General features: G+C 45.7%; 1 protein-coding gene across 9 annotated transcripts in view; it reads left to right on the top strand.

The window, feature by feature from the left end:
- Positions 1-25,020, top strand: part of ADCK1 (aarF domain containing kinase 1) — an 85,206-nt gene that overhangs the window by 47,307 nt on the left and 12,879 nt on the right. For all 9 annotated transcript variants that reach the window (XM_038179504.2, XM_038179503.2, XM_038179501.2 and 6 more), the window contains 3 exons: positions 12,887-13,045; positions 16,826-16,984; positions 20,469-20,585. In XM_038179504.2, the coding sequence (XP_038035432.1) occupies positions 12,887-13,045; positions 16,826-16,984; positions 20,469-20,585 (435 nt within the window). The remainder of the gene's footprint in view (positions 1-12,886; positions 13,046-16,825; positions 16,985-20,468; positions 20,586-25,020) is intronic.

Genomic DNA, 25,020 nt, shown 5'->3' with positions numbered 1-25,020 from the left:
TCATTTGCTGTGCAGTTGGTTCTCTTGTATGACTTTTCTGGGTCTCCATATGTTTCTTTTGAGAATAACAAAGGATACAAGCTCCTGGGTACCATCCAGATCTCCTTGTAAGTTATTCTACCTCTACTTCTTCTCAGTCCTGGCACCCTGTTCTCTGTGGTGTGGACAATACACATGTGCCTCTTTTTTCTGTTGAGTGGTCTGCTGGGTGTGCAGATGTTTCAGTACCCCATCAAGGCACAGTCAGTATCAGTAACTAGCTCACTAAAAGAGGGGAGGTTTAGATTAGGTGTTATGAAGAAATTCTTCACTATGAGGATGGTGAGGACCCTGAAACAGACTGCCCAGAGAAGCTGTGGATGCCCCATCCCTGGAGGCATTCAAGGCCAAGATGGATGGGGCTTTGGGCAACCTGGTCTGGTGGGAGGTGTCCCTGCCCATGGCAGGGGATTGGAACTAGATGGCCTTCAAGGTCCCTCCCAACCCAAACCATTCTGTGCTTCTATGATTCTGTGATTCATGAGTTTTACATTTTCAGCAGGGATTTACTACCTTTTTAGCATCTTCTTTGTAATGTAGTGACCTCATTATATCCACTTCTTCATATGCGTTCCATTCAGGCAGATAACCCATATCTGCTAGGCTATGTGTACTTCCATGTCTACCTGAAATCTGCACTCCTGCATCTCTGTTACCTGTATTACTCTGGGGTAATGCTATGCCCAATAAAACTATATCACACTTTGATCAATTTTTCATCAGTTTTGGCATTGATATAATTATGGCCAAAGCCAGAGGAAAGGACACATCTGGGCAGAATCTGGCTGAGATTGGACTTTGCTCTCCCCGTTTTCATTGTGCCATGCCTCTGTCCACCCTGGTGACAGGCAGTGCAATGCAGCTTCTGCCATTCCTGCCTTTTGTTCCAGGCCTAGAAATATTTTCACCTCATCACTTTCTGAAGAAACCCATATAAGCACTCCTTGTAGTACTCACAGGAGCACCCATCTCTCCTCCCTCTGACTTTCAGGAGGTAACTAGGTCTGCCAGTGCACCATGTACTCACGTGCAAGCAGTGCTGTCCTGACAGCGATGTACCCTGCCAACCAGCGCTCTGCTACCCATGCACACCCAACCTCTGCACACACTGGAACACCCATCCTGGCCCTCTACTTCACTTACCTCTCTACGGATGGACGATTTTGCTTCCCATTTCCCACAGAAGCTGTGCACACAAATGCACTGCCTCGTGCCACCTCCTTGCTGCTTTATGCACAGCTCTGCTTGCCGGGACGGTGCTCATAGCTCACCTCTCCTAACTGTATACCCCAGAAATCCACTTACCGCTCTGCATAGGCACATAAACCTGCTCATAGACATTCCTCCTCCCCATCCCTTCTCTCTTGCACTTCTCAAAGCCCCGAGGCTTCAAAAACTGAATCAGAGGCATTTAAGATGAGGCACAGGTGATGTCTGTTCCCGAAGGTCCCTACATATCCTCAGGCTCTGGCAGCTGGTTATTTCTCACAGGACTGCTGCCGTTGCTCAGGCTTACAGCTGACAGGGCCCTTGGGGCATCTCTGCAGTCCGTGGCAGAGCCTCCCTCTGCCTGGCTGTGACTAAGCTGAGCCTGTTGTTGGGGTCCATTGACCCTTTCCTACTCCGGTTTCAGCCAGTGCGTGGCAGGGATGTGTTTATGCCAGGAGTCAAAATTCTCTTGGAAATTCATTTGTTTCTGGGTGCTTTCTTAAATCTTACTTTCTTGCTTAACGTGCCACTAGCCCCATCTCTGTGGCATTTTCTTCCAAATGTGCTGCTGGCATCAGTAGGGGTGATGTGTCATTTGGGTATGTCTGTGGGAGTTTGATCAAGGTGCTCTGGGTGCACTGGAGACCTGCATGTGTCTCGCTGTGTGCATGGCTCAGGAGGAAGGGGAACTTGGGGGCAGAAAGGGGGAGGACAGTGGAATTGTTGTCACCTGTCACTTGTGGGCACTTGTACTTGGTGAGGAGTTCACTGTGCCAGGCGCTACACAGGTGTGAGTAAAAATCAGTTTCTGTCCTAGAAAGCTTACAGCTTTGTTAGAAAATAGAAGACAACAGATCAACACAGTGTCAAAGCCAGAGACGGTACTGGACTACCAGTTAGGTGGAAAATAAGCCCTGAAGTCTTGATGGTAAAGGAAAGCAGGCAAGTCTGGTTAACAGAGGGGAGGAGTGATCCTTAAAATAGGTACAGTCCAGGCCAGACCTGTGTGCATGTGTCAAACCCAGGGGAAGAAAGCTGTTTCGGTATCAAGGTGTGACAGGATGGGAACTGGGCTGATAGAAGAAAACATTTTGGAGGTGTGTTGTGCTTAAGGAACATACAAGATTTTTACCTGGCTTGGAAATGAGATCGAGAGGAAGGTCACTGCTGGTGGAAAGGCCAAGGTTGCAGGAATGCTTGACAGGTTGGTGATGCTGTCTGTTGTAGTGAGAAAGGAAACAGGAGGATGGTTTGAGGCGGAACTTGGTGGAATGTTTCCAGAAAGCTGGGAGAGAGATAAGGAAGCTGCTCAGACACGCTAACAGAGCTGTTAGGAAAGCAGAAGGCTGTTGCTGTTGTCTTCCTTAGGAGTTAGAGGGATGTTCCTGCTGTGTTAGCACTTTCAGCTCTATTGCTGGGGAGCTGAAGAGGAACTTAAAGGGAATGCAGTAAGCTTTAAAGCCTAGGGTTTTGGTAGAAAGGAGCCACCACTGCCTGAACCGTGGAGTAAGAGAATCCATTTGGGCAGATGGGATGTAAAAGGAAGTTTTTTGGCAATTTTCACTGCTAACTAATGTAGTAAGGATGGGGAGCTCCTTTATTATCGGAAAGAGTGATTTATTTCAATTAAAACAAAAAAAAATGGCAAGGTGGTGCGGAGAAGAATTGTCCTCTTGAAGAATTGTGATTCCAGTCTGTCTCAAAAATTGACAGGTATGGCTTCATCCTCACAGACAGGAGAGGTGCAGGAAAAGTAATATTTCTCTGAAAAGACAGATAAAACGGTGGTCTTAATGAACACTGCTCAACTCAAGTGGAAGACAGCTCAAGATGAAAGAGCAAATTAAGAGAAAGGGAAGCACTTGCATGTGCAAGGGAGGGTGTGGAACACGGGGCAGGTTGGAGCCCCATGGCTTGCACCATTGGAGGGAGTAAGTGGCTCACAAGTCACTGCTTGATTTTTCAGCACGATGAAATGGAAGTGAACAGGATTTTATATTTGTGTACATGCCTCAGCTTTGCTCTGCGTGGCTCTGTGTGTTTTGTGGAGACTAAGTTGCTTATATCATGCAAAACAGAGTGTGCAGTGACACCACTTAGTGTGCATGTTGAGAGATTGTTGTCTCCTTCCTTCTGTTCCACAGAAGCACAGTTGCTGGTGGGCTGTGGCTTGACTTTGGGTCAGAAAGCACTGGCTGCTGTTGGAGGCAAGTCACAGAGTGGGTTTGGGAAATTAAGATAGCGGGAAGGCAACCAGCTGCACAAGAAGCTTATTCTGAGTTGGAAACAAGGAGGCTGCTGAAGAAGCCGGGTCATTGCGCTGATTAACTGCATCTGGCAAGAGGAAATGGGCATAGTCCCAGCAGCAACATCAGGGTATTAGAGGGACCAGTAGTTTGTTTTCAGTCAGGGGGATCCTGAGGAAATGATTCATTTCAGTGATGCAAAGTTCTTCCACCTTGCTGTCTCTGGTTTGCTGTATGTGCTTGTGATGCCGAAGATGTTGTACCAGACCTGTGGTAATGTCTGGATTCTTTGTTTTCCTGCTATCCAGCATGATCTCCATCTTATGTCAGAAGTGTAACATGCAGTCCCTCTGCTTTAAGAGTGTTTTGTAAAACCAGCACCTGGACAATGAACAGCACCGACAGCTGAGTGAAACCCAGCATGGAAGAGGCTGTAGTGATGCTAATAGAAAACCTGTACAACTCCAACTGGTGAAAGCATTTACCAGGATGCTGAGCTGAGTTAATCTTGGTATTCTGTCTCTCTGGAAGGTAGCAGGACACCCAATAGCTTCACTGATGAAAAACATTTATCTCCTTGTGACAGTCAGAAGGATGTTCTTGAGACAGTGAGATTCCAGTCTGGCCATGACAATCCTTACATTTACGGGAATAGATTTTTCAATTTCCTTTGTTTAGAACTAAAGCCTTTAAAAAAAAAAAAATTCTTCTTACCCTCTCAGTAGCATAGGTTGTAAGGAATCCAACCAAGAACCAGGTGGCTTGATTTGTCACAGTCTGATCTCACTTCTCATTGAATACGGTTGTTTGAGGTTTCTGTCCTGCTTGTCCAACCTGGTATGAGATGGATCTTTGTTTTCTGAATCCTCCAAGGCCAGCTGCATCTTACCACTGCTGAAAGACTCTTGGCTGTCGTGGAAGGTGCAAGGCTGGGAAGGGCAGGACCCACTGGAACCTGGGCCTGAACTGTGGGATGCTACTTGATGCTGACATGGGCTACTGGCAAAAACACTGTTCTGGTAACTTTATTGCAAGAGTGCATTTTCTCACCATCACATTCATGCTCTGGAATTCAATCCAAGGGAAAAGTAAAACTTGGAGAAGAATGAGGTTGCCATTTGATCTGGATTATCATGATGAGCAGTATTTAAAGGTATGCTGGCTGGTCTTCCAGGGCTTTGGCTTGTTTTTAGGAGCCATGGGTAAGCGGCTCCCCTTTCAGAGAGACAGGAGATGATGCTCACCTCTCAGGCTCTCAGGTAGGATCTCAGGAGATGCGCATCGGCTCTGTTTTCTTATTGCTGCTACTGCCTGTGGAGCTGTCACACTGGGATTGGTTTCGATCCAGCATGAGTGATATTCTCAGACAGATCTATCTTGTCTTAAGGATCTGACTTAACTTGGGAAAATGAATGAAGGTTCTGTGTGTGAGCCTGAGCACAGACTATTAAGCAGGAGTAATAAGGGGTGGAATAAAAGGTGCTTTTCCTCAAAGTATGGCTGTCTATCAAAGTTACTATAGCAAGTAGACTGGTACTGTTGTTGTACAGCTCAGTGGATGGATGAGAAGAAAGCGAGGGTGTCTTAACGTAGGCTTTTCTACTGCTTTTCTAGCCACAAGAAACTACAGAACGAGGATTGTAGTTAAGCAGAACAGGGTACAGGGAAGATCCTAGGTACAGCGCAGTGGAAGAGTGGGCATACTTTGGTCTCCAGGTGATGGGATAAAGGACTCTTCCTTTTGTGGAGTTCTTTTTCTGTAACATTGATGGTTTTGTGACTGGGAAGCACTGTTGATAGGATCCCAGAGAAGATTCTTGGTGGTATAGCTGCCAGTGGGCACCGAAGTGGTACAAGGTAGGGAGAACGGGAAAAGGTGAACTTCATACTCTGGCTTCATCTCAGCCCTCTCCCAGAAGACTGATGGTCGATGGACAGCCCTCAGTGATTTTGTGATAGTGCTGTGTGGTGTTAGCAGTGATTGGTATGTCAGGAGCAAATGTGTACCATTTCAGGTGAAGTTACGTGTCAGTGGCTCTTCGTATGACAACTTATGTATGTGTATTAGGCAGACAGGTTTTAAAAAGATATTAAAGCTACAATTTTTGTCCTGAGAAGTTAGGTAGGAGCAGATTTCTAGCTGAATGGACAGCCCTAATTCTGGTCATCTAGGCATGAGCTCTGCAATGGTGTGTGGCCCAGAATCACAGGGCAGGGTACCAGGGGGAGACAGTGGGGGAGCTCAGCTCTTCTGAGCTTAATGTGCATCATCTCTGGAGAAGGACCACGTTGCTTTCCCTCCTGTGTACTGAAAGTTGTAGGGATTTTGGGTAATAAGCCATGTGTTGTTTCAGTGTGTCAGAATACATGTTCCTCTTACCTGGATTCATTTGAATGCAGTGTATGCCCCTATATACTTGGACACTTCCATGTATGTGTAACACAAACACCATGGAACCCATTCAGAAGAAACCACTATTCTGCATATATCCACAATATCATTAAGAATATTGAGTTAATAAATACATATTCTTGACAGATGCATTTAGGAACCATCAATTAGTCTTGGCATTCATTAGGTGGGGAGAAGTCCAATCAGATTTCACTGACTCAACAAAGCCTCCTATAAATTCTGGGCTGTTTGTTCTGACATTTGATAAATTATTCTTCATAATCCACTGTCTGCTGCGATAAATCTAATCTTTCAGTTTTTGCTGTCTTAATAATTCTTGGAGCAACACTGTGACATTTTGTTTTCATAGAGGGGATAGAGAAGCTGGAGCAATAGAAATAAAATGTTTGCTGTCTGAGAAGTAGCTTGCTCTACTCCAAGGTAACATTTTCTCATGCCTAGAACTTGCAGTCTTGCAGAGATCAGAGATCAGATCAGAGAATGTGCTGTGTCCACAGCACATTCCATGGTGCTGTGGACAGTTAAATGTATTTTCTTGAACAGGTGATCAGTTCACAGTGAGGTTCACATCCCTTGGACCTACATCCAGGAAAGGTGTTTTGAAATTTTGAAAGCAATAGAGTCCTTGTGTCAATAAAGAGAATTCCAAAAGTCTGGGAGCTGTGAGTCTTTGAAATGTTATATCAGGCTTAGAGCTGAGTATCTCTTCAGCTATTCGGCCACCTGAATTAGAAGGGACACCATCCTAGGCAGTGTTAAGATGGCAGCTACAGCAACCAGAGCTTCCCTGGGAAACCTGCTCTGTTCCCAGAGTGCTATGTGTGGTTCTGTCTTCCAGCAAACACACAGCTCCCATTATCACAGCGCTCCGTGATGTTTCATCTGGGAGGCTATAAGGCAGCATGATCCTTGTGTAAATCTGGGAAGGTTCTCGCAGACTGGGCTCACTTATCTTAGCAAGTTGCCATCTGCGGAGCCACGATCAAGAGGGGAATGTTCAGTGTTACCTCTATCAGGAATGGAAAAAAAAATTGATGAATCAATTCACCTTGTCAAAGGAATTCCAGCTTGGAAAATCACAGCACAAGGCAATGTACAAAACTTGCCTACTGTAAGCCCTCTGTTGCTGTCATCTTCCTCCATGGACCACTCTCCCAACTGTATGATCCCCTTTGTCTTGATATGATTTATAGCTGCTCCCCCATGTGCACCTTCCTGTGCTGCTGCATGGCATCCAGATGCTAGGAGGTTGAAAGCTGCTCCTGGCCATCAAAACCCAATCCTGGTTATTAAAGGAGCCCTGTTGTATCATTGCCTCTGAGGTAAGAAGTTCAAGTTAATTGTGTATCACCTAGTCACCCCTTCAGGAATAGCAGGACTTCTCATAGATTGCTATCTCCAAATATAAAATGCAGGACTCAGGAGCAATTACAACATGCTGTGATCATAAGAGGACATCTGCTGTGAAATTGTGGAGGTTTTGAATGTTTCAGTTAGCATTGATTTTTGGGGATAAGAGAATAGCATCCTCACCCTCGGTTCCCTGTTAGTCGATGGATTTGAGTAGATTGGGGAAGCTGTGGAGCACGGGGAAGTACCTACAGCTGGCCTCTGGCTGAGATGGTTTCAGCTTCTGCTGCAGTTTCTCCAGATGTGCTAGGCTCTGGCACAGTCCCCTGATATGGGCATATTTGTGCTTAATACTGGCATATTTACAGTACTTCTGGTTACAACAGCAACTCTATTATCTGAATGTTGCATGACAGGCATTTCATGAAGCTGCACAGTTATCAGAGCTAGAGCTTACCCTGGAGAGTGAGCCACCTCCAGCTGTTGTTCCCTGCACCCTCTGAACTCCTAGAAACTCCACAATCTGTCAGTAACTTTCTGGGCTGTCACACAGCAGCTGAGCCCCAGGCTAGCAGCAGGTGAAACACCACCTTCATTTTCCATCCTCCTGTCATCGATCATTGAGACCGGTCAGTCTGGCAGGAAGAGCTTCTGGAGAACATAAAGATGGAGATACTTGTACCCAGAGTACCAAGCCACTGCTCAGTCTCCAAGTGTAGCTAGTGCTGGCTAAGAGACAAAGGTTGTAAAAGCAGGGCAGGCATACAATTAAACTTCACCTGGTATGATCTCCCAGCTTCCTAATCTGATGGCAAGAGATTTCTTGGGCAAGAGTTTGTATCCTGTTGTTTAATAATTTGGGCTGGGTTTTCTACATGGACTTGTCAACCCACCTGGACCTTTGGAATTCGTAACACTTGGCAGTGAGTTCCATGGCTTAATTAAACAGTATGGGGAAAAAAATATTTGTTTTTGCTTGTTTTAATCCTGCTGTCATCTTATCTTGTGTCTTAATTGACAATTTGCTGTTCCTGAGGTATTCTACAAAGCGAATGAACATTCCCAATCCTGTTCTCTATGACTGAAGTGATTTTATAGAGCTCTGTGACATTCCCTCCCCATTGTCTCTCTTTCCACACTAAACAGTCCCTTAAAATCCTTGAAAAAGAAATTGTTGAAGGCAGTTTTGAAAGGCTTTGGTGCAGGACTTTTCCCAGGGAAGTGCTGAGCATTTCTAAGTCTCCTGTACAATGTTGTCACCCACCTGTACTGTACTGGTTCAGTACAAAACCACCCTGGACTCTGCTGGAAACCTTCTGGGTAGGACCCATAAGTGCAAAAGATGTTTATTTAGACTTATTCTGGCTGTACCATGTACAGGAGTCTGGAGCACCCTGCAGGAAGGGTTCAGCCTGCCAGCTGAACAGGGCTGGGCATTGAGGCAGCTCCTATTCGTGATCCTGCATCTCACTGCATCCGGAATTTGTCCTGAGCAGATGGTTGACACGTGGCCACTGTCCATCTGCTGATGTGTAGCGCTGGGCCAGAAAGGGGCTCCATGACTTCTGCTCCAGGGTACATTGTTAGCAGCCTTTCTGGGGAGTGAAGGAAACGCACCTCTCTGTGGAGCGGGCAGGTTGAAACCAAGCTGTAATATTGGATCACTTGCTACAGCACATGGATATAAAAAGGTTGGGATTAAGAGGCAATATATTTCAAAAGAAATTAGCTAGCAAGACATGCACATTTAACGTTTATGGTTGGAAGATTAAGACACCGAGCCGTAACTCAGGATATCTGGGTTAAATCCCAGCTCTGCCAAAGACTTCTCAGAACATGCTGGGCAGGTCGTGTAAGGCAATGCTTTCAGAAAGGACTTAGGAGCTTAAATCCAATTGACTTCCAGTAACTTCCTAAGTGTTTAAGGATGGGATTCACAAAAAAATCTGAGGCATCCTGGTGCTCAGCATTGCAGCAGCAGCTAGCGTATGCCACAAAACTTGGGCAGAGCGGTGTGCGCGTTGGGAAGGCACTTCAGTACGGGAGGAGGCCTCTAGGTGACAACCTGGGCCACCTGCAGTCTGTGAGCTCATACAGGGCCTGCAGTGGCTCTGCACCTCCTACAATGGCACTCTGGTCCTAATGACAGTCTCTAGGTGCAACCTCAGCACAAATACATACTAATAAGTGTCTAAGTAGATAGATCCTGTAAGAGCATTTATATCGGCTCCCTAAGGTATGAATACTAATACCAACAATCATGAAAAGATTTTGCATATTTTAAATTAAACAAGCTTCGGTCTTTAGAATTAGACAGTCAGGGCTGTGTTTCCAACCAGTAAAGCACAATGACACATTCATTTGCTGGTTGAGCACGTGCCTGCTGGGCAGCTGGATGTACAGCAAGCTAATGAGGGAAACCGCTGCGTGCAGGGACGCTGCTCACCTCTGCAGCTGCAAACCTGCAGCTGGCTGTCCCACTCCTTTCAAAGAGCAACCCTAAAGTTCCTTTTCCCTCTTTTAAACCTTTATTAAGCCTGTCTGGAAACTGTGCTTGTTTAATCTCCTGCCAGGATTACAGATGGTAGCAGCCAATTTGATAAGGCCCTTTGAGACCAGCTGTGGCCTGGAAGAAGCTTGAGAGTTCCTCAAGTACCGTGTCAGGTGGGCTCTGAGACCGTCCCAGACCTTTGCTTAGTAATTATCCACCCTGGAAATGATGGATAGAGTTTTTGTTAAGGGTCCTTATTAACTGGGTACTTGTGAGCATCAAGAGCCTGCTCCAGTGAGTCCCTCACCTGCATGAAATGGGTGCAGCGCCGTCCCTGGGGAAGGAGCCCCGTGCTCCAGCAAGCAGTGTGGGCGTCTGGCTCACCTCCTCTCTGCTTCCATGTCATGCAGCCTCTTACTCGCTTTTGCCTCTTTGGGACACGCAGCCTGCTTCAGAGGCACTAGCTGCCTCCAGTGTGCTGCAAAAGGACAATTTCATAATGAATGAGGGCAATTTGCTAAGTGGGGTCCTGGAGCCCAGCTGTAATTGTGCTGCTGCTTTATCTCAGCCTCACACCTGCTTGTGTAATGGCCTGGCTGTGATCTGCTCCCTCCCCCAAACGCGTGCTCTACCCTTCTGCTCATGGAGGAGCCATCAATTCTCTGACCCTGGTGCAGTCCTTCCCCTTGCTGCCCTGGCCTGGAGCCCGCGGGGGCGCACAGATTTCCCCTCGAGCTGCAGCAGGGCCACTGGGCTGGCTTTAATGGACGTGACTGCTAACCTGGCTTTCCTCTTCTTAATAACAGGATTTTAAATGAAATCCTTCTGCCCAAAAAATTCCTCAAGACAGCTTTCTTCAAATGGTATTTCTTTAGATAACTTAGTCACATAATAATATTGTATATATTATTCCTGCCAGAGGGAGTAAGTGCAGCTTCATTTTTCCTGCATGTATTCAGTAGTGGTGAAAATGGTTGGATTGACAGTGTAGGCAATTAAAAGCTTTTGAAATCCAGAGCAGGTGGAATTCTCTCCAATTTATATGTAGTCTTACTATAAATGTACCTTACATGGGATTCAGGCCGATGAACTCCCAATTCCGTGCTTTAACCTCTAGAGGATCTTACCATCTTAATGACAGGTGGACTAGTGATCTTGGCTGGTGTTCTGTAAAGGGTACATCCCGTTAATAGAGGATGTAGGGTAGTGGAAGAGGTACAGAAAGCCCCAGCTTGACCTCATGTAGCAAATTCTCTGGATTTTTTTCTTCCCTTAGGGATCTCATAGCCCAACATGCTTCTCCTGGCCACCTTAAGTCTCTTCCCTTTAACAGTCTCTCTCTTTGACAGACAAACTTCACAGAAGGGTAGAAATCCCTCTGTCTTGAACATGAGTCCCCTGAGACATCTGTTGTCCTGTAGGTGCTTCTTTCTTTATACTAGTCTGAAACAAGAATCCCTAAATTCAGTGAAGTGAGAGAGAAAAGAAGAAAGGGATGGGGAGGAGAGAAAAACCCTCTTTCTCTTGAGACGGGAATGTCAATAGGTTTGAATTATGGACCTGCTGTAATTAAAAAACACATAACTAGTTGTTTTTAAATGCAGTTGTTTTGCTTAATTGATTTCGCCGCCAGGACCAAATGGAATTAAATAAATAAATAAAGGCACCTTCCTAGTGAATTATTGGAGGCAGCTGAGTCTCTGTTGGAATCTAATTGCTGCAAACGCTCCCGTTTGTTGCTACCAATGGGGTTCTGTGGCAGGGGCTGGGAGAGAAGGGGTACGGTGGTGTGGGAGGGGGCTCATTCCCTGGCAGCTGCAGGAGGGAACAGGCTGCTCCTCGTGTAGTGTTTTTCCCCCTTATCAGCAAAAAGAGTATTCGTTTAACACTTTGCATCAAGACTTTGCTTAGAAAGTCTTTATTCATATTTAATTACTAGCTCGCTGCAGCTCCCATCTTTAATTACCTTTTAAAAAGCAGGTTGTAAAAATGCACTGACATTCTTTCCTTTTTGTTGCTGCATAAATTACAGGCTTCTCAGCTGCTCACTCGAGATCAGTCCATCCCAAGGAGATGGTGGGGAAGGTTCCCTTTGCTGAGTCTTCTGGAAACCTTAGTGCTTGTCTGCACCTCGCTATACAGAGCAGGACAGGAACCCTTGACCAGCATTACGTGAACTAGCTCTGTGCCAGAAGCAGCACCATAACCGTGTTGGCACCCCCTCTGGGCTTAAATGTGCTGAGGGGCCTGGCTAGTCAGCCAGGGGGATATCACACTACGGTGGTGATAGTGTTTTCAGGGTGGCATTATGCAAGGCAGACAGACCTTTGCCTGTCTTCTTTTGCCTCACCTGCATCTGTCTAGGTTTTTTGTTCCTGAGCATCCCCCTGGTGAATCTACTTCCTAATCTGCAGTTTTCCATATAGTCTAGTCCTGAGTTACACACCCAGAGCCACTGATACTTTCCTCTCTGGCCCACAAAGTGCTTTGCTGGCCCCATCTGGTAGTTTTTCTGAGCAGAGATTGCTGATTGATTTCTTTTGAGGCATGAGAAAGTCCATCACGTAAAACATATTTTCAGGCCAAGTGACAGGTGTAAACTGCAATAGGTGTAAACTCATTTTTTGAATCCAACAAGTCCAGCTTCTGGTCGTGTGCTGGCTTTCACCATGTAAGCTGGCTGACGTTGCTGTAATGGGTGGGAGTGTGCACCGTGGTGTTTCAGGAGGGTGATGGTGGGTGGTATTAAATAGCTGCAAAAGAATGACACAAAAGGCACAGCTGGAGGCTGCTGCACCCAGTCATAGCCAAGGATACTGACCATAATCGCTCCAACCTGTTTTAAGGACAGCATGGAGGGGTACCTGAGATGCTGCCTGGCCACTCCATGTCCTAGATGAAATGTGCTGCTGGGGCTCTGATGCAGGTTTCCACAAGCAGAATATCTTCAAGGCACTTCCTTAGTGAGCTTCCATGGGAAGCCAAGCAATGACAGGGCTCAGGCAGGGGGCACAGGCAGGATGAAAGGGCTGAGCCTGTCCAGCTTTGGTGCATGCTGTTACTGGCCTGTGGTCAGGGCTTTCCTGAAGGATAGTTTCTGGCACCCCAAGCTAATGCCTTTTTCTCTTTTCCTGACAGATAAAAGAGCTCTTCCTGAGTTTTGAGGACACACCCCTGGGAGCAGCGTCACTAGCCCAGGTGCACAAGGCGGTGCTGCAGGATGGGAGAACAGTGGCAGTGAAAATCCAGCACCCGAAGGTCCAAGCTCAGAGCTCCAAGGACATTTTGCTCATGGAGGTAAAGCTACACATTGACTTTGACTTACAGAGCAGTTGCCATGCAAATGTGTGGGTATGTGTTCACCCAAAGTGTGATGAGCTATAAAAACAGCATCCTGTAGCTCTGAAACCTGCACAGGGATAAGTGCTCTCTTACAGGAATAATACAGAAAGTTGGTGAAGACTGCAGTAAGGGCAATTGTGTGAATGGAGAGACTGAACAAGAGCGTAAGAGTGAGGGAGGGCTGAAGAGATGACTGGAGAGCATGAAAGACATCTGAATAAGTTCTGAGATTTAAAAATCAGTCAGCCCCAAATGTCTCTCTACTGCCAGTGTGCCCATTAGCTGGTAGATTAAACTGGTCTCAGTTCTCCTTGCAGTGAGGTCTGTGTAAACAAGGAAAAGCGGCGAGCATGTTTTTCAGTTAAATTTCAGAATGGCTTCAACAGTGACTGGGGTTACTGTGATTGGTTCTGTTTCTTGATCAACCTCTAAAGCTGACCTGACTCACGCTGGAAACAAAACCGCTGAAATATGGAGAGGGTCACATAACAGGGGCAGACAAATGAGGGATACAGCTGGGAAGTAGTTCCTCTCCTGAAAGGTGGGTATCACTCATGTTCCTAGTGCAATTCTTTAGCTTCTCCCAAACTTCTGAAGCCCAGCCTGTTGGAGGGAGGAACTGGGGAAAAGCTGTGGCACTGCACTGCATCCAAATAGTCAGAGATGCCAGTGGTATGGTAGGGAACAGAAATAGAGATGGAGCTGAGGTGGAGAACAGGGGAGTGATTAGGTCTGTAAGTGATAATACCGATGCTTTTAGCTCTCATAGTAAGCACACATATGCAGTATGTGTAGCACCAATATACAGTAATACGCACATCTATTGACAGTCATTATGTCCGTGGGATTAAAGAGAGGAAGGTGGAGTTCAGGAAGTCTGATAAGTGTTCCGAGGGTACTGCTGATGCAACGACACAGAGTTCTGCATCACAAGAGATCAGGAATCAAAGATCCTGACAGCATCCTCTCAGAGCAGTGCATAACTAAAGCTTCTTAGGCAGCTGAAACACCCTGCTCTGAGCAATACTGGCTAGTCTGCAAAGCAGCACAGCTGGTTCCAGCTAGAGCACATCAAATTCTAGCAGAACATTTACGTTGAACTGGTAGTAACATAAATTTTGAGGTTCAATTAAGTTATTCCATTGATATGGGGTACATCTGTTTCAGTGCTAGTTTGAGAAAAGAGTACTGTTTGAACTGGCTTTGGGTCCAGCTGCAGGTTGGATTGGATCAGATCCTCTCCAGAACTGACTGCAGTGGGCTGCCCGATGAGTTTGCTTTTGAGAGTTGTCACATGCATAGCAATTCTCAGGGGGCTTATGGCATTCTTCAGTCCTGCTTGGGATGGGATAGCAGACACTGAGCAGCTGAGGATGAACCAGGTATTGAAAGACTAATATCAGGGCAATAAGAGGATTGTGGATGAATGAAGCAGGACCCAGGTTGACCTTGAGATGTTTGTGCTTTTAACAGGGGATATCAGAGGAAAATTCTCCCTTCGTTCTATGATGCTCTGATTGGTGGCTATACTGTTAAGAGACATTCAGACAAATAATTTTACAATGATTCCTGCCTTTTCTGGTTTTAGACTAATCGTCCTGGGAAACTTTAAACTAAAGGTGTATTTCCTTTTGGCAATTCAATATTGTTCTTGCTTTACAGACATTCTGTTTTGCCATACTGGAGATTTGTTGTATGCACACAGTTATGCGACAGTAGCTCACAACACGACACATACAGCCTTGTTTATAAAGGTTCTCCTGCGGACTCTTGGTTTACATGCATCATCATATCCTTGTATGGAACTATGTTTGTGTAGGCTTCACTTAAGGACAGGTTATGTCCACTGAGGTTCTGGTCCTTCAAGAATCAGACAGCCATTGCAGCTAGGTAGGAGGTTAATTTAAATACTTGTGGAGGTAGTCGTCTTTAGAGATTGATGGGAAGGAATCTGACTGGGAAAACCTAGGTGGAAAATTCCTAAATTCACTTGAGGTTTCATGACGTCAGTGCTGACTCTTTAAAAATCAGGACAGCATCTGATAAATCCAGAGAGAGATCCCTCGCTGCTCTTATATCAATACTTGTTTCAGGACAATACGTTAGATGTCAGAAAAGTGACAGGCCAAATACTTTTTAAGTATGTCACTGCTGATGATCAAGTTGGCAAATTGATTCAAAAAAGCATTTAAAGAAAGCGAAAAACAACGTATGAATTTTCTCACATCAAGCACCGATAAAATAATCCTGCAGCCCTTATAAAGTTTATATACATCTTCATGAAGATCACTGGTTACATTTCATTTGGGTGACATAAATTTGAAAGGATTTATGCCTCTAGATATAATAGTAGAAAAATCATTCAATAGTGTCTGGAACCTGGTGATTACATTTTAAAGGAACATTGAGTTTGGTACTGACATTTAGATAAGAGAAGTAGAGACAGAGGTGGAGAATAAATGTTTTTGCACAGCTGAACAGGAGCAGTGATGGTTCATGAATTTATTTTTTGTCATACATTTCAATGACAAGAGCTTTCTGTAGATGTGTTTTAATGTTCCTCCTGCAGTCCAGGAGTCCTCACCTCAGTGGTGGAGATCTAGAAAGGGAAACTGTCCGGGAACACACACTGATAAGTTGGTTTTCATTTTCAGATGGACATATAAGTAAGATAAAGACAGCAAAGTAGATTGTGCTTTAATGACTCCAGTAGTTAAAAAAACCGACAGATTATTTTCCTTAATACATGGTCCAAATTGCCAACTTTTGTAGATTTGTGACACTGGCAGAGAAACTGGCCCTTTATTTGAATAGAAAGCATGCTTGGCTGCTGTGCAGCTTTGTTTATGCCATCCAGCCACATAATCTTGAATTGCTTCAGGAAGAACTGTCTGTCACTTGCCCCTTTATTAAATCTTGCTGTAAACAAACATTTCCAGAAACTTTTTGTCTGGTCTTTTCAAAGCCACGTGCAACAGAATACTTAATCCCCTTAAGAAGAAGAGAAAGCCAGTTGGTGGAGATATGATACTTAGAAAACACCGCCTCAGTGTTGCTGAGGACATGTGTTGCTGACACTGAGGGGGAAATGCCTCTCTGACCTGTGACCAGAACTGTCCCTTCAGAGATCTGTAGCCTACCACCTGTATCTGAACTCCACTGTCTTCTCTGAACTGCCTGGTGTGTCACCAAAGTTCTTGCTCAGAAGTGGAAGAAGTAGCATAGAGGTGAGAAGCCTTAGTTTGAGATATTCGTTTGCGTTATGTGAGGGCTGTTCCAATGACTCCAAACAATGTCTTGTAGAATTAGAGAAGTTAGAGACTCAGAAAAGAGTTACTTCTGGGCTATTCCCTTGGCAAGATCTGGCCTCGTCCTCTCTTCTTCAGAGGTTTGCTCACTTATTTCTAGGTAGGGGGCAGATGGGCTCCTAGCACTGCCCTTTTGTGTCTGTTCCATCAGGCAACTTATAGATGTGCCTGTGTGGAAGGGCAAGACAAAATTTGTGTTGCAGAATCAAGGCATGACACCATATGTTGTACTATGATACTGCAGGAACCCTACAAGCACTTACGGTGCAGGAGGAAGGTTTTTTTTCTTTGGTGGGGGGTCTGTAAGTTACATGGAATGAATCTGTCAAAACAGCATCTGCTCTGTGTAGCTAACAGCGCAGCACTGTGTATAGCTGTGTGGCTTTGGAGCTGGCTAGTGGCTGATTGTCTGCTTCATTGTTCTCAGGTTCTCCTCTTGGTTGTGAAGCAGATCTTTCCAGATTTTGAGTTCATGTGGCTGGTGGAAGAAGCAAAGAAGAATCTACCTTTGGAGCTGGATTTTCTCAATGAAGGCAGAAATGCTGAGAAGGTTGCTCATATGCTGAGGAACTTTGACTTCCTGAAGGTGAGGGAGTACATATTCTCATGCATGTATGTACGTTAATAGTCCCAGTTTATGCCTCACATTCACCTCATTCATCACCTGGAAAAACTATATAGATGGAGAGAGGAGTTCAGTCCCTTTGTGTTGTTCGTTCTAGACTGCTCTGCTAATATGGACAGCAAAGGCTAGAATGAGGCCGATAATGTCAAATAGTGTTGGGTGGACTGTGTGCATATCTCATGAGGAAGTAGGTTGCGTGAATCTTTCCTCCTGCAGAAAAGCATGTTTTCACTCTGAAAGTGAGCATACATCCTGCATACACATCGACAGCTAATGCATTCATGTTACCTTCATACACAAACGCAGCTGCTCCCATACCGCGCTCTTCCTTGCTGATACATGTACCCTACCTCTCCAGCCGTGCACAGACAGAGGTCACTGACAGATGTCTCAAGTACAGCCAGACATGCACCCATCGCCATCTCTGTAGACATATGCTCCCATCTTCAAACCTGCACACAAACATCTTCTGCTGACATAAACGAGGCACAAGCTTCCGCTGTGTGTATTCTCTAAGTACACAAGTACGATCAAGCCCATGTAATGCTGTGGCTGCAGTCACTGACATAACTGCATTTGCACATATATAAAGGCAGCAAAAAATGCACTCTCTTTTGGACGCTCCCCTATATGCACATTGAAAAGAGGTTTTAACCTCCTGTTTGTGCAGAAGTCCCAAGATGAAAGTGACGGATGCCTGAAACGAAGTGAGTTTTTGCTAGACTTCACAGGCCAATGCACCCATTTTCTCCTTGTTTCCTCCATGCAAGGACTATAATTCCTTGTCACCTTAGGTTTGGGGCAGTCCTGTTGGAGCCCAGGGGCAGGAAGCAGCCTTTCCCTTGACACAGATAGCTGAAAGCCACTGAGGCTGCGGAAGACCAAAGGCCAGTGATTTTGCTGAGTGGGCGCTTATCAGAAGAGATGCACCTTGGTGAGCTGCAGCTCTGTTGCAGCTGTAACTAGGATACTGGGAAGTAAATCCCCATGGAGACGGCCAATCGCCTTCTTGCTGGGTTAAGGAGCTATCATGATATCAATATGTGTAACAGTAACAAATGGCTTGAGATGGCTGAATAATGGATCCTCCTGTCTGACCTGCCAATTCAGAGATGTGTTCATCACCCAAAGGCAACGGAAGAATTGGGCTCTGGTATCATTAATTTTCCTAAACATGAAGGAAAGCTGAGAAGTGGATTTTGTGCTGTGAACCTGGTTGAGCTTTTAAAGCCAGAGATAAATTGTTTCCATGCACTGGCATTACAGCCAAACATCTGTGAGTAATTAAAAAAATCACTGAAGAATTCATGTGTGAGTGAGAGAGGCGTTTCCAAGAGCATCGATGGTGCTTTGTAAGCCCTGTGACTTGCCCCTGTAAATCCTGAGACAAGAATGGGTGTCAACTGAAATGATCTAAGGCAGCAAGGATGTGTGAGTCTGGAAGGCACACCACTGAAGCTGGAAGGGCTGGGGGACTGTTAGTGACTGTTAGTTTTGGAGTTGGCTTGCTTTCTCACTAAACTCTGCAAAGAGTGGACATCCAGAGAAGCTGGGAAGGCTGCTGCAATTGGGCTTATGTGGCAAGGTTTTGGTAGCAGGAGAGCTGCTGGGGTGGCCTGGCCTCTGTGAGGAGAGCTGAGAAGCTGCCCTGTGTTAGATAAGAGACAGTTCCAGCTGGCTCCAAAGGGACCTGCCTCTGGCCAAAGCTGTGCTGATGAGTGACAGTGGTTGCACCTCTGTGAGAGCAGATTTAACAAAGGAAAGAAACTGCTGCAGCTGGGAGAGAGGAGTGGGAAAATGTAGCAAGAAACAATCCTGCAGTCACAAAGCTCAGTGCAGCAGGAGGTGCTCCAGGCACACAGCAGCAGTTCCGCAGTGGCCTGTGGAGAGGCCCCTGGTGGAGCAGGCTGTCCCCCTGCAGCCCATGGGTCCCACACGGAGCAGATCTCCACGCTGCAGCCCCCCCATGGGTGGAGGAGCCCCCGGTGGAGCAGGTGGATGTGGCCTGGAGGAGGCTGCGGCCCATGGAGAGCCCCCGCAGGAGCAGGCCCCAGGCCAGAGCTGCAGCCTGTGGAGAGGAGCCCACGTGGAGTAGAGAGTGACCGCGAAGGAGTGGTGGAGGTGAAGGGCTGTGGAGTGACCACAACCCCCATTCCCTGTTCTTTTGAGGAGGGGGAGTGAGAGAGCAACTTGGTGGAGCTGTCCATCAGTGTGCAATCACCACAGCTGCAAGTAACTGAGTCCTTGCTGAGTGTGCTGGATCCTTGGCACTGATGAACCGCAGCGGCCTGGCTGGTTCCTCTGGCTTTGGTTGCACTAGGTGGACAACATCCCTTACCCTTTTTCTGTCCTATATCATTGTGCTACACCCTTGCAGTATGTGAGTCCTGAGTCTATGGCAAAGTCACGTAGGTGAGAGGAGAGAGCTGCACGGCTGTGTCTCTCTTTGCAGGATCCAAAATGTGTTACTGCTGTACTGGGGCACAGTAATGGGGGTGGATGAAGCTGCCTTAAGTCCTTGGTAAAATATACCTCTCTGATTTCTTTTGCATGCGAAGTTGAACCTGGACAGCTTGAGAGCACAATGATGTCAGGAATATCCAAAGGGAACTTCATCAATGACTCTGTTGGCAGTAGGAACTTCCTCTCAGAATTGGGCTAGACAGAGAGGCTGGAAAAGGGGGAGCCAGCCCGAGTGAAGGCTTTTCTTATGCTGCGTCACTGCCTCCCTGTGTGACACAGGGCCTCTTACTTAGACCTCACTCAGCTTGGTTTACTGCAGACTGAATGAAAAGTGCTTTGACATTTTATGCTCGTTACTGTGTCACGTTGGCAATAAGATAGTTAAGGGTCTCCCAGGGTTTCTATGACAAGCTCCTTATTTGTGACACTTGATTTTTCTCCCAGTTTGATTGCAGATGGCCTAAGTACACAGGGTTTGTCAGCTCAAATGCGTCTGTGTTCCAAGGGGCACTGCTGAGATACAATTTATGACGATGGCTTATCATTTTTAGAGCTGCATAAGTGAGTTCTGTACATAGCAAACGAGATGCAGTTCCTGTCTAAAGGAGCCAAGTGGATGATTCAGAAAGTTGCAATAGGTGCTAAACAGGCCACTTGTAGGAGCTCCAGAGCAAATAAGAAAGCTATCAAACAGTAATGGCAGAGGGAAGTGGTGAAGATTTTGTAAAGTGGGGCCTGAAATGTTGCACAAGCACTTTTTATGCTGCCATTGTATTGGTGCATTGTCCTTGCACACATTGCTGCTGCCCTGGGGAAGAGGCCTGCAGTGACAATAGTTGCATTTACCTCCCTAGTGCACAGGAAAGAAACAAGGCCTCGCTTCAGCCTCTTCCTTTTTTATTCCTTTCCTGGGTTGTGTGTGGTATGTTCTCCTTCCTTCCCCTGCCTGTTATTTAACCTAACCCATCTTTTCTTGTTTCAGGTCCCCAGGATCTACTGGGAGCTCTCAACAAGGCGTGTCCTTCTCATGGAGTTCATGGAAGGGGGGCAGGTGAATGACAGAGCGTACATGGAGAGGAACGGCATTGATGTCAATGAGGTAGGTTCTCAGCCATTTCTGAACTGGGCATGGTGGACAATGCAAACCTGATGTTGGACAGGAACACTGATAGAACGGGAAGGGGCAGAAAGGGGAGCAGCACATACAGATATGAACAGAGCAATTAATCTGAAAAATCTTGTTTCTTGTGCTCCTGGGAAAGTATATAATCCCTTTTGGGGAACACTGTCCTGTAGGATTGCACAGCTAGAGATATCTTCAAGGAGACAGATTGCGAGTGATAACCATGCTCTTATATTAAATACACCGATGGCATGTTCCAAGATGGCAGTTCCTGTTATCCTAGAGAAACAGCTTCAGCTTCTGATCTTTTTTCGTCCCTTGTCCTCCCCTCTCTTTCTTCTGCATTAACTTTCTCCGGGGCACAGGATGTAGCCTTTGTAACCCAATAGCTGTGTCTCCTTATAAAGGAGATGTAAATTACAGGCCTTAGGTGATCCTTGTTGTGGGAGTGCTGGAATCTCAGCCATGGTGGTTTGCATAATATTCTGCCATGTGTTGTTCTGGTCTGCTTTCCAAAATCTCCCTCTTTCTTCTGGATGCAACTGGGTACAGTTTTCTTTGCTTCTTGGTCCTATATTGCTGTAAAGTTTTGCTGCCCTTCATTAAATAGCTGCCAGATTCCATTCCTGGAGAACCTACATTTCCCTGATGAGTGAAATAATTTGTATGTGTGGCATGATGTCAAAAGAGTGCTGGGGATTCTTTGTTGCTAAGAGATTCTTGAGGAAAAGAAGGCATTGCTTCTGAGAAGGTCTGAGAAGATGCCTTGGGAAAGGGTTTTGAGTCATTCAACAGTGTAAAGCCACACGTCTCAGTGCGTGAGTGCTGATTGAGGCAGTGCTGCTTGCCTTTCCCCTTGTGCCCTATTGATGAGCCTCAAAGTTTCACTTGGTTGATTGTCTGTCAAAGAGGTACAACATAAAATCAATTGTACTTACTCTGTCCATACACTTAATTCTGAAATCTGAACACTTCCTCTCTCTCTGCTCTTCTTCCTCTCCACTCCCTTTCTATCCATGGCAAAATTCACGTGGCATTGGTTAGGACATACCAAAGACTTTTCAGGGAACAGGAAATGTGAGTTTGGTATGTGCCACAAGGGGGGAATGTTATGTGTATCTTCTCAGCTGCCTCCCTAAGTCAGTCTGAAGTCTGCCAAATGACAGGACTGACGACTGAGTAACCTGCCTTTTCTCTGCGTAGATCACCTCTTCCTCTGGTCTTACACCCAGCAGAAGCCAGTTAGGCTTTTTCTAGTAACTTCTACAGGCAAAAAGACAGGCACCTTGTCACGTGTTTCTCCACTGAAATACAGGAAAGTGCAAAGGTTAAAGTAGGTTTTAAGACTCTCTTTCCATTCTAATTGTGATGAACAAGCCAACGTCAGTGGGCAGTAGTGAATGACCTTCTCTTCCCAGCAAGAAGTCCAGTCCATTTTCATTAAAGGGACTTCTTAAATGACTCACCTGTAGATAGTGCAGTCTCTATTCTTTCACATCTCCATCAGGAAGAACTTGGAACATTTGGGTCACTAGTATTTCTCCTCCCTCCCAGAAGGGCATCAGAGACGTGTTTGTCAGCTGTTCAGAGGTAGACACAATTCTTTTGCTGTCTATTTTGTGCTGATGATCTTTCTTTATATTTACCAAGGTAAGTACCTCAATGATGCATCTGGTCTGCAAAGAGCACCATTGTGTGACTCGTGAGAATATGATAGCTCATATACTTTGTTATCAAGAGATTTAAAAAGTCTGGTCCATGGCAGAACTCCCAGTCAGCTCCATTCACCCAGACAGAACAACTGGTCAAAAGTGAGTTGTTTCTTTGAGTGAACATGTCTTACATAAGTCCTTTTCTTCTGCTGTATGGGCAGAGGTCAAATCTAGCCCACAGCACTCAGACACAAAACTGAATATTTCTCAATATTCAGTCTTGAAACTGGCAGAAAGGCTTGTTCTGATCTGATGCATTAGCAGGAGGACTCTTGAACAACGTTCAGATTTTGAGCAGGGCTTCCTCAAAGTTGTTGGGCAGCAGATCTGTTCTGATAGGAGAGATTTAGGATGAAAATTTAGCTCTTATTTTTGTTCATCCACCCCTTTTGTAAGGTTGTTTTGTGACATCTTGGCACAATAGGTTCCACGCAGCAAGGAAACAACATATTTTGCTGGTCTCTAAATGATGTCTAAAATGCATTTAAAAAAAAAAAAAAAAAAAAGTTGTCAACAAGCTCTTACTTACAGCAAAGTATAAGCCTCAGAAGTTTTGGCAATCTGTCAGGTATATAATGTTACTCAGCTCAGTTGTAGGATTCGACATTTCTGCAGTTTCAGTACCTGTGCTGAGCTGTTCTTTGTCCCTTTTCTCTCTCTGTCCCCCAAAATTAATGATTATCTTTTACTGATTGCCAATGAAGTAATCAAAGGAGTGGATACCAAGCCCCTCAGAAGCATGTGATGGGGAATAAGGTCTGTTGTTATGGCCACAGGGAGATGGTAGGAGCCATGCACACCCCAGACCACTTCTCTGGTGAGGTGCAGCAGATGGAGACAAATACAACCAAGGTCCATTATCAGCTGCTGCTGTTGATGCCATGGGTAAGGAGCTTCATGGCATGGTGGCAAAGTGAACAAAAGGCAGTAGGCACTGAAAGGAGCATGGGGGGGGGGTGGCAACAAAGGTTTCAAAAGTATGATGTGACTTAGACAGCAATTCTGGCTTTTAAGAGATGCATTAGCTCCCTGTAAATCACCTCAATCTATCTATCTATCAACTCCTCTATCATCTTACTCCATTTTGTTTTACTGGGCAGAGGAATACGAGTCTTCACTAAGCAGGATTTCTCTTGTGTGACAACGCAGCCTTGAAAAGCAAGCTGAGCCTCTCTCCTCTAAATGGAAAGGATCCCTGAGGTGAAAGCTCCCTTCAAACCAGGTTACTGACATTTACTTAATACCGTCTGTAGCAGGATTATCATTAAAGCTGCCCAAAAGCACATTAATCTCTCTGGATCCGTCCAAGCGCTGGACTGTAATGGCATTTAATCAGAGAAGGCTTTGATTTCTAAAGACAAGTGCAAACACTGAAATATCTGCCTGTGGAACAGTTACTTATTCATGTGTAAGTGTAGCTGAAGATGAGAATGCAGCTAGGATATTGACAATGGGAGGGAAGCCTGGAGAAGGGAGTTATGAGGGAATGAGCTGGCGTGAATTTTGAGGGAAGACCAGGGTTAAGAAAGGGGCCGCTTGGAAACTGGGTTGTTCCTGTTTCAAGACACAAGTTACATGCTTGCTTGGGAACATACATTTGGAGGAGGTGGGCAGAGCAGAGAAGGGAGGAAAAATGTAGACCGAGGGGCTCTCAAGTTGTTTGTAGCATACATAGGAGGAAAGGAAGGCTACTTAGAGCAAAGACTTCTAAAGAAGACCTCAGATGGCGCGCATGCCCACTTTGCACCTCTTCTGATTTTAACTGATCCATTTAGAAAGACCTCATCCATATACAAATCTTGACATCATCTCTGATCTGCTGCATAGGTCCTCCTTGTAGGTGCTCTGACTATCTCCACCGAGGCTGCTGGATCTATGGGAGCTGTGGAGCTTAGAGGTGTGCTTGTGGCACATGCTGTATTGCCTGCAGGTAGCCAGCCAGTAGTGGCAGGCAGGTGGAGAGCTCACCATGATTGCCTTGGTTTGTGTTGGAGTCAGGAAAGGAAATGGTGCTGTGTGCTTCAGCTCACTGAGTGCCTGGTCATGGGCTGTGGATGATTCAGAAGTCAGTGAAACGTTTTGTCCAGCTGAGAAGTGAAAGCAAACAGCTAAGATACTTAAGATGAGCTACTGTGTGCAATTATTGCCATCTGTCACTTCATCCTATTGTGGCTTTTTGCTTCCTTCTGTTACTAAATGGAATCCTCACTGCAATGATATCTCTTAGCTCAATAAAGAGCTCAGCTACCTTCTGATGGTTGACAGCTTTGCAACTTGAAATATGCTTTCAGCGTGGGATTTACCCTTCTGCCAAGAGCCAGGAGCCGCTGGCTTGGGGCTGCTAAAATTTAAATGGGATTTCCCAGGGTGGAATCCTTTTGTCAGTGCAAGTATGGAAACCTCTCATGTCTCAAGTATTCGTGCTTATAAAACTCAAGTGTTAGATGAAATGGAGCGTGGAGTTCTTGGGGAAAATGGTTATTCTTGCTCTTTGCACCTGCTGATTTAGTCTGGGGAGAGGTTTCCTTACAGATTCTCCTACATTTCTTCTTGCCTGAAGCTTAATGACAGTTCACAAGGCACTGGTAAACAAGGATGGTGACCTCCAGCATTTCCAGCTTCTGAAGTATGCAAAGACACCACCTAAAGAGTTAAATTACACACAAACCCTTCTCTTACTGAAAGTCAGTCTCAAGCAT

Source organism: Anas platyrhynchos, chromosome 5 (genome assembly GCF_047663525.1).
Source record: "Anas platyrhynchos isolate ZD024472 breed Pekin duck chromosome 5, IASCAAS_PekinDuck_T2T, whole genome shotgun sequence".
NCBI lineage: Eukaryota > Metazoa > Chordata > Aves > Anseriformes > Anatidae > Anas > Anas platyrhynchos.
The sequence above is the reverse complement of the archived record's forward strand: the minus strand, read 5'-3'. Positions and strand labels throughout refer to the sequence as shown.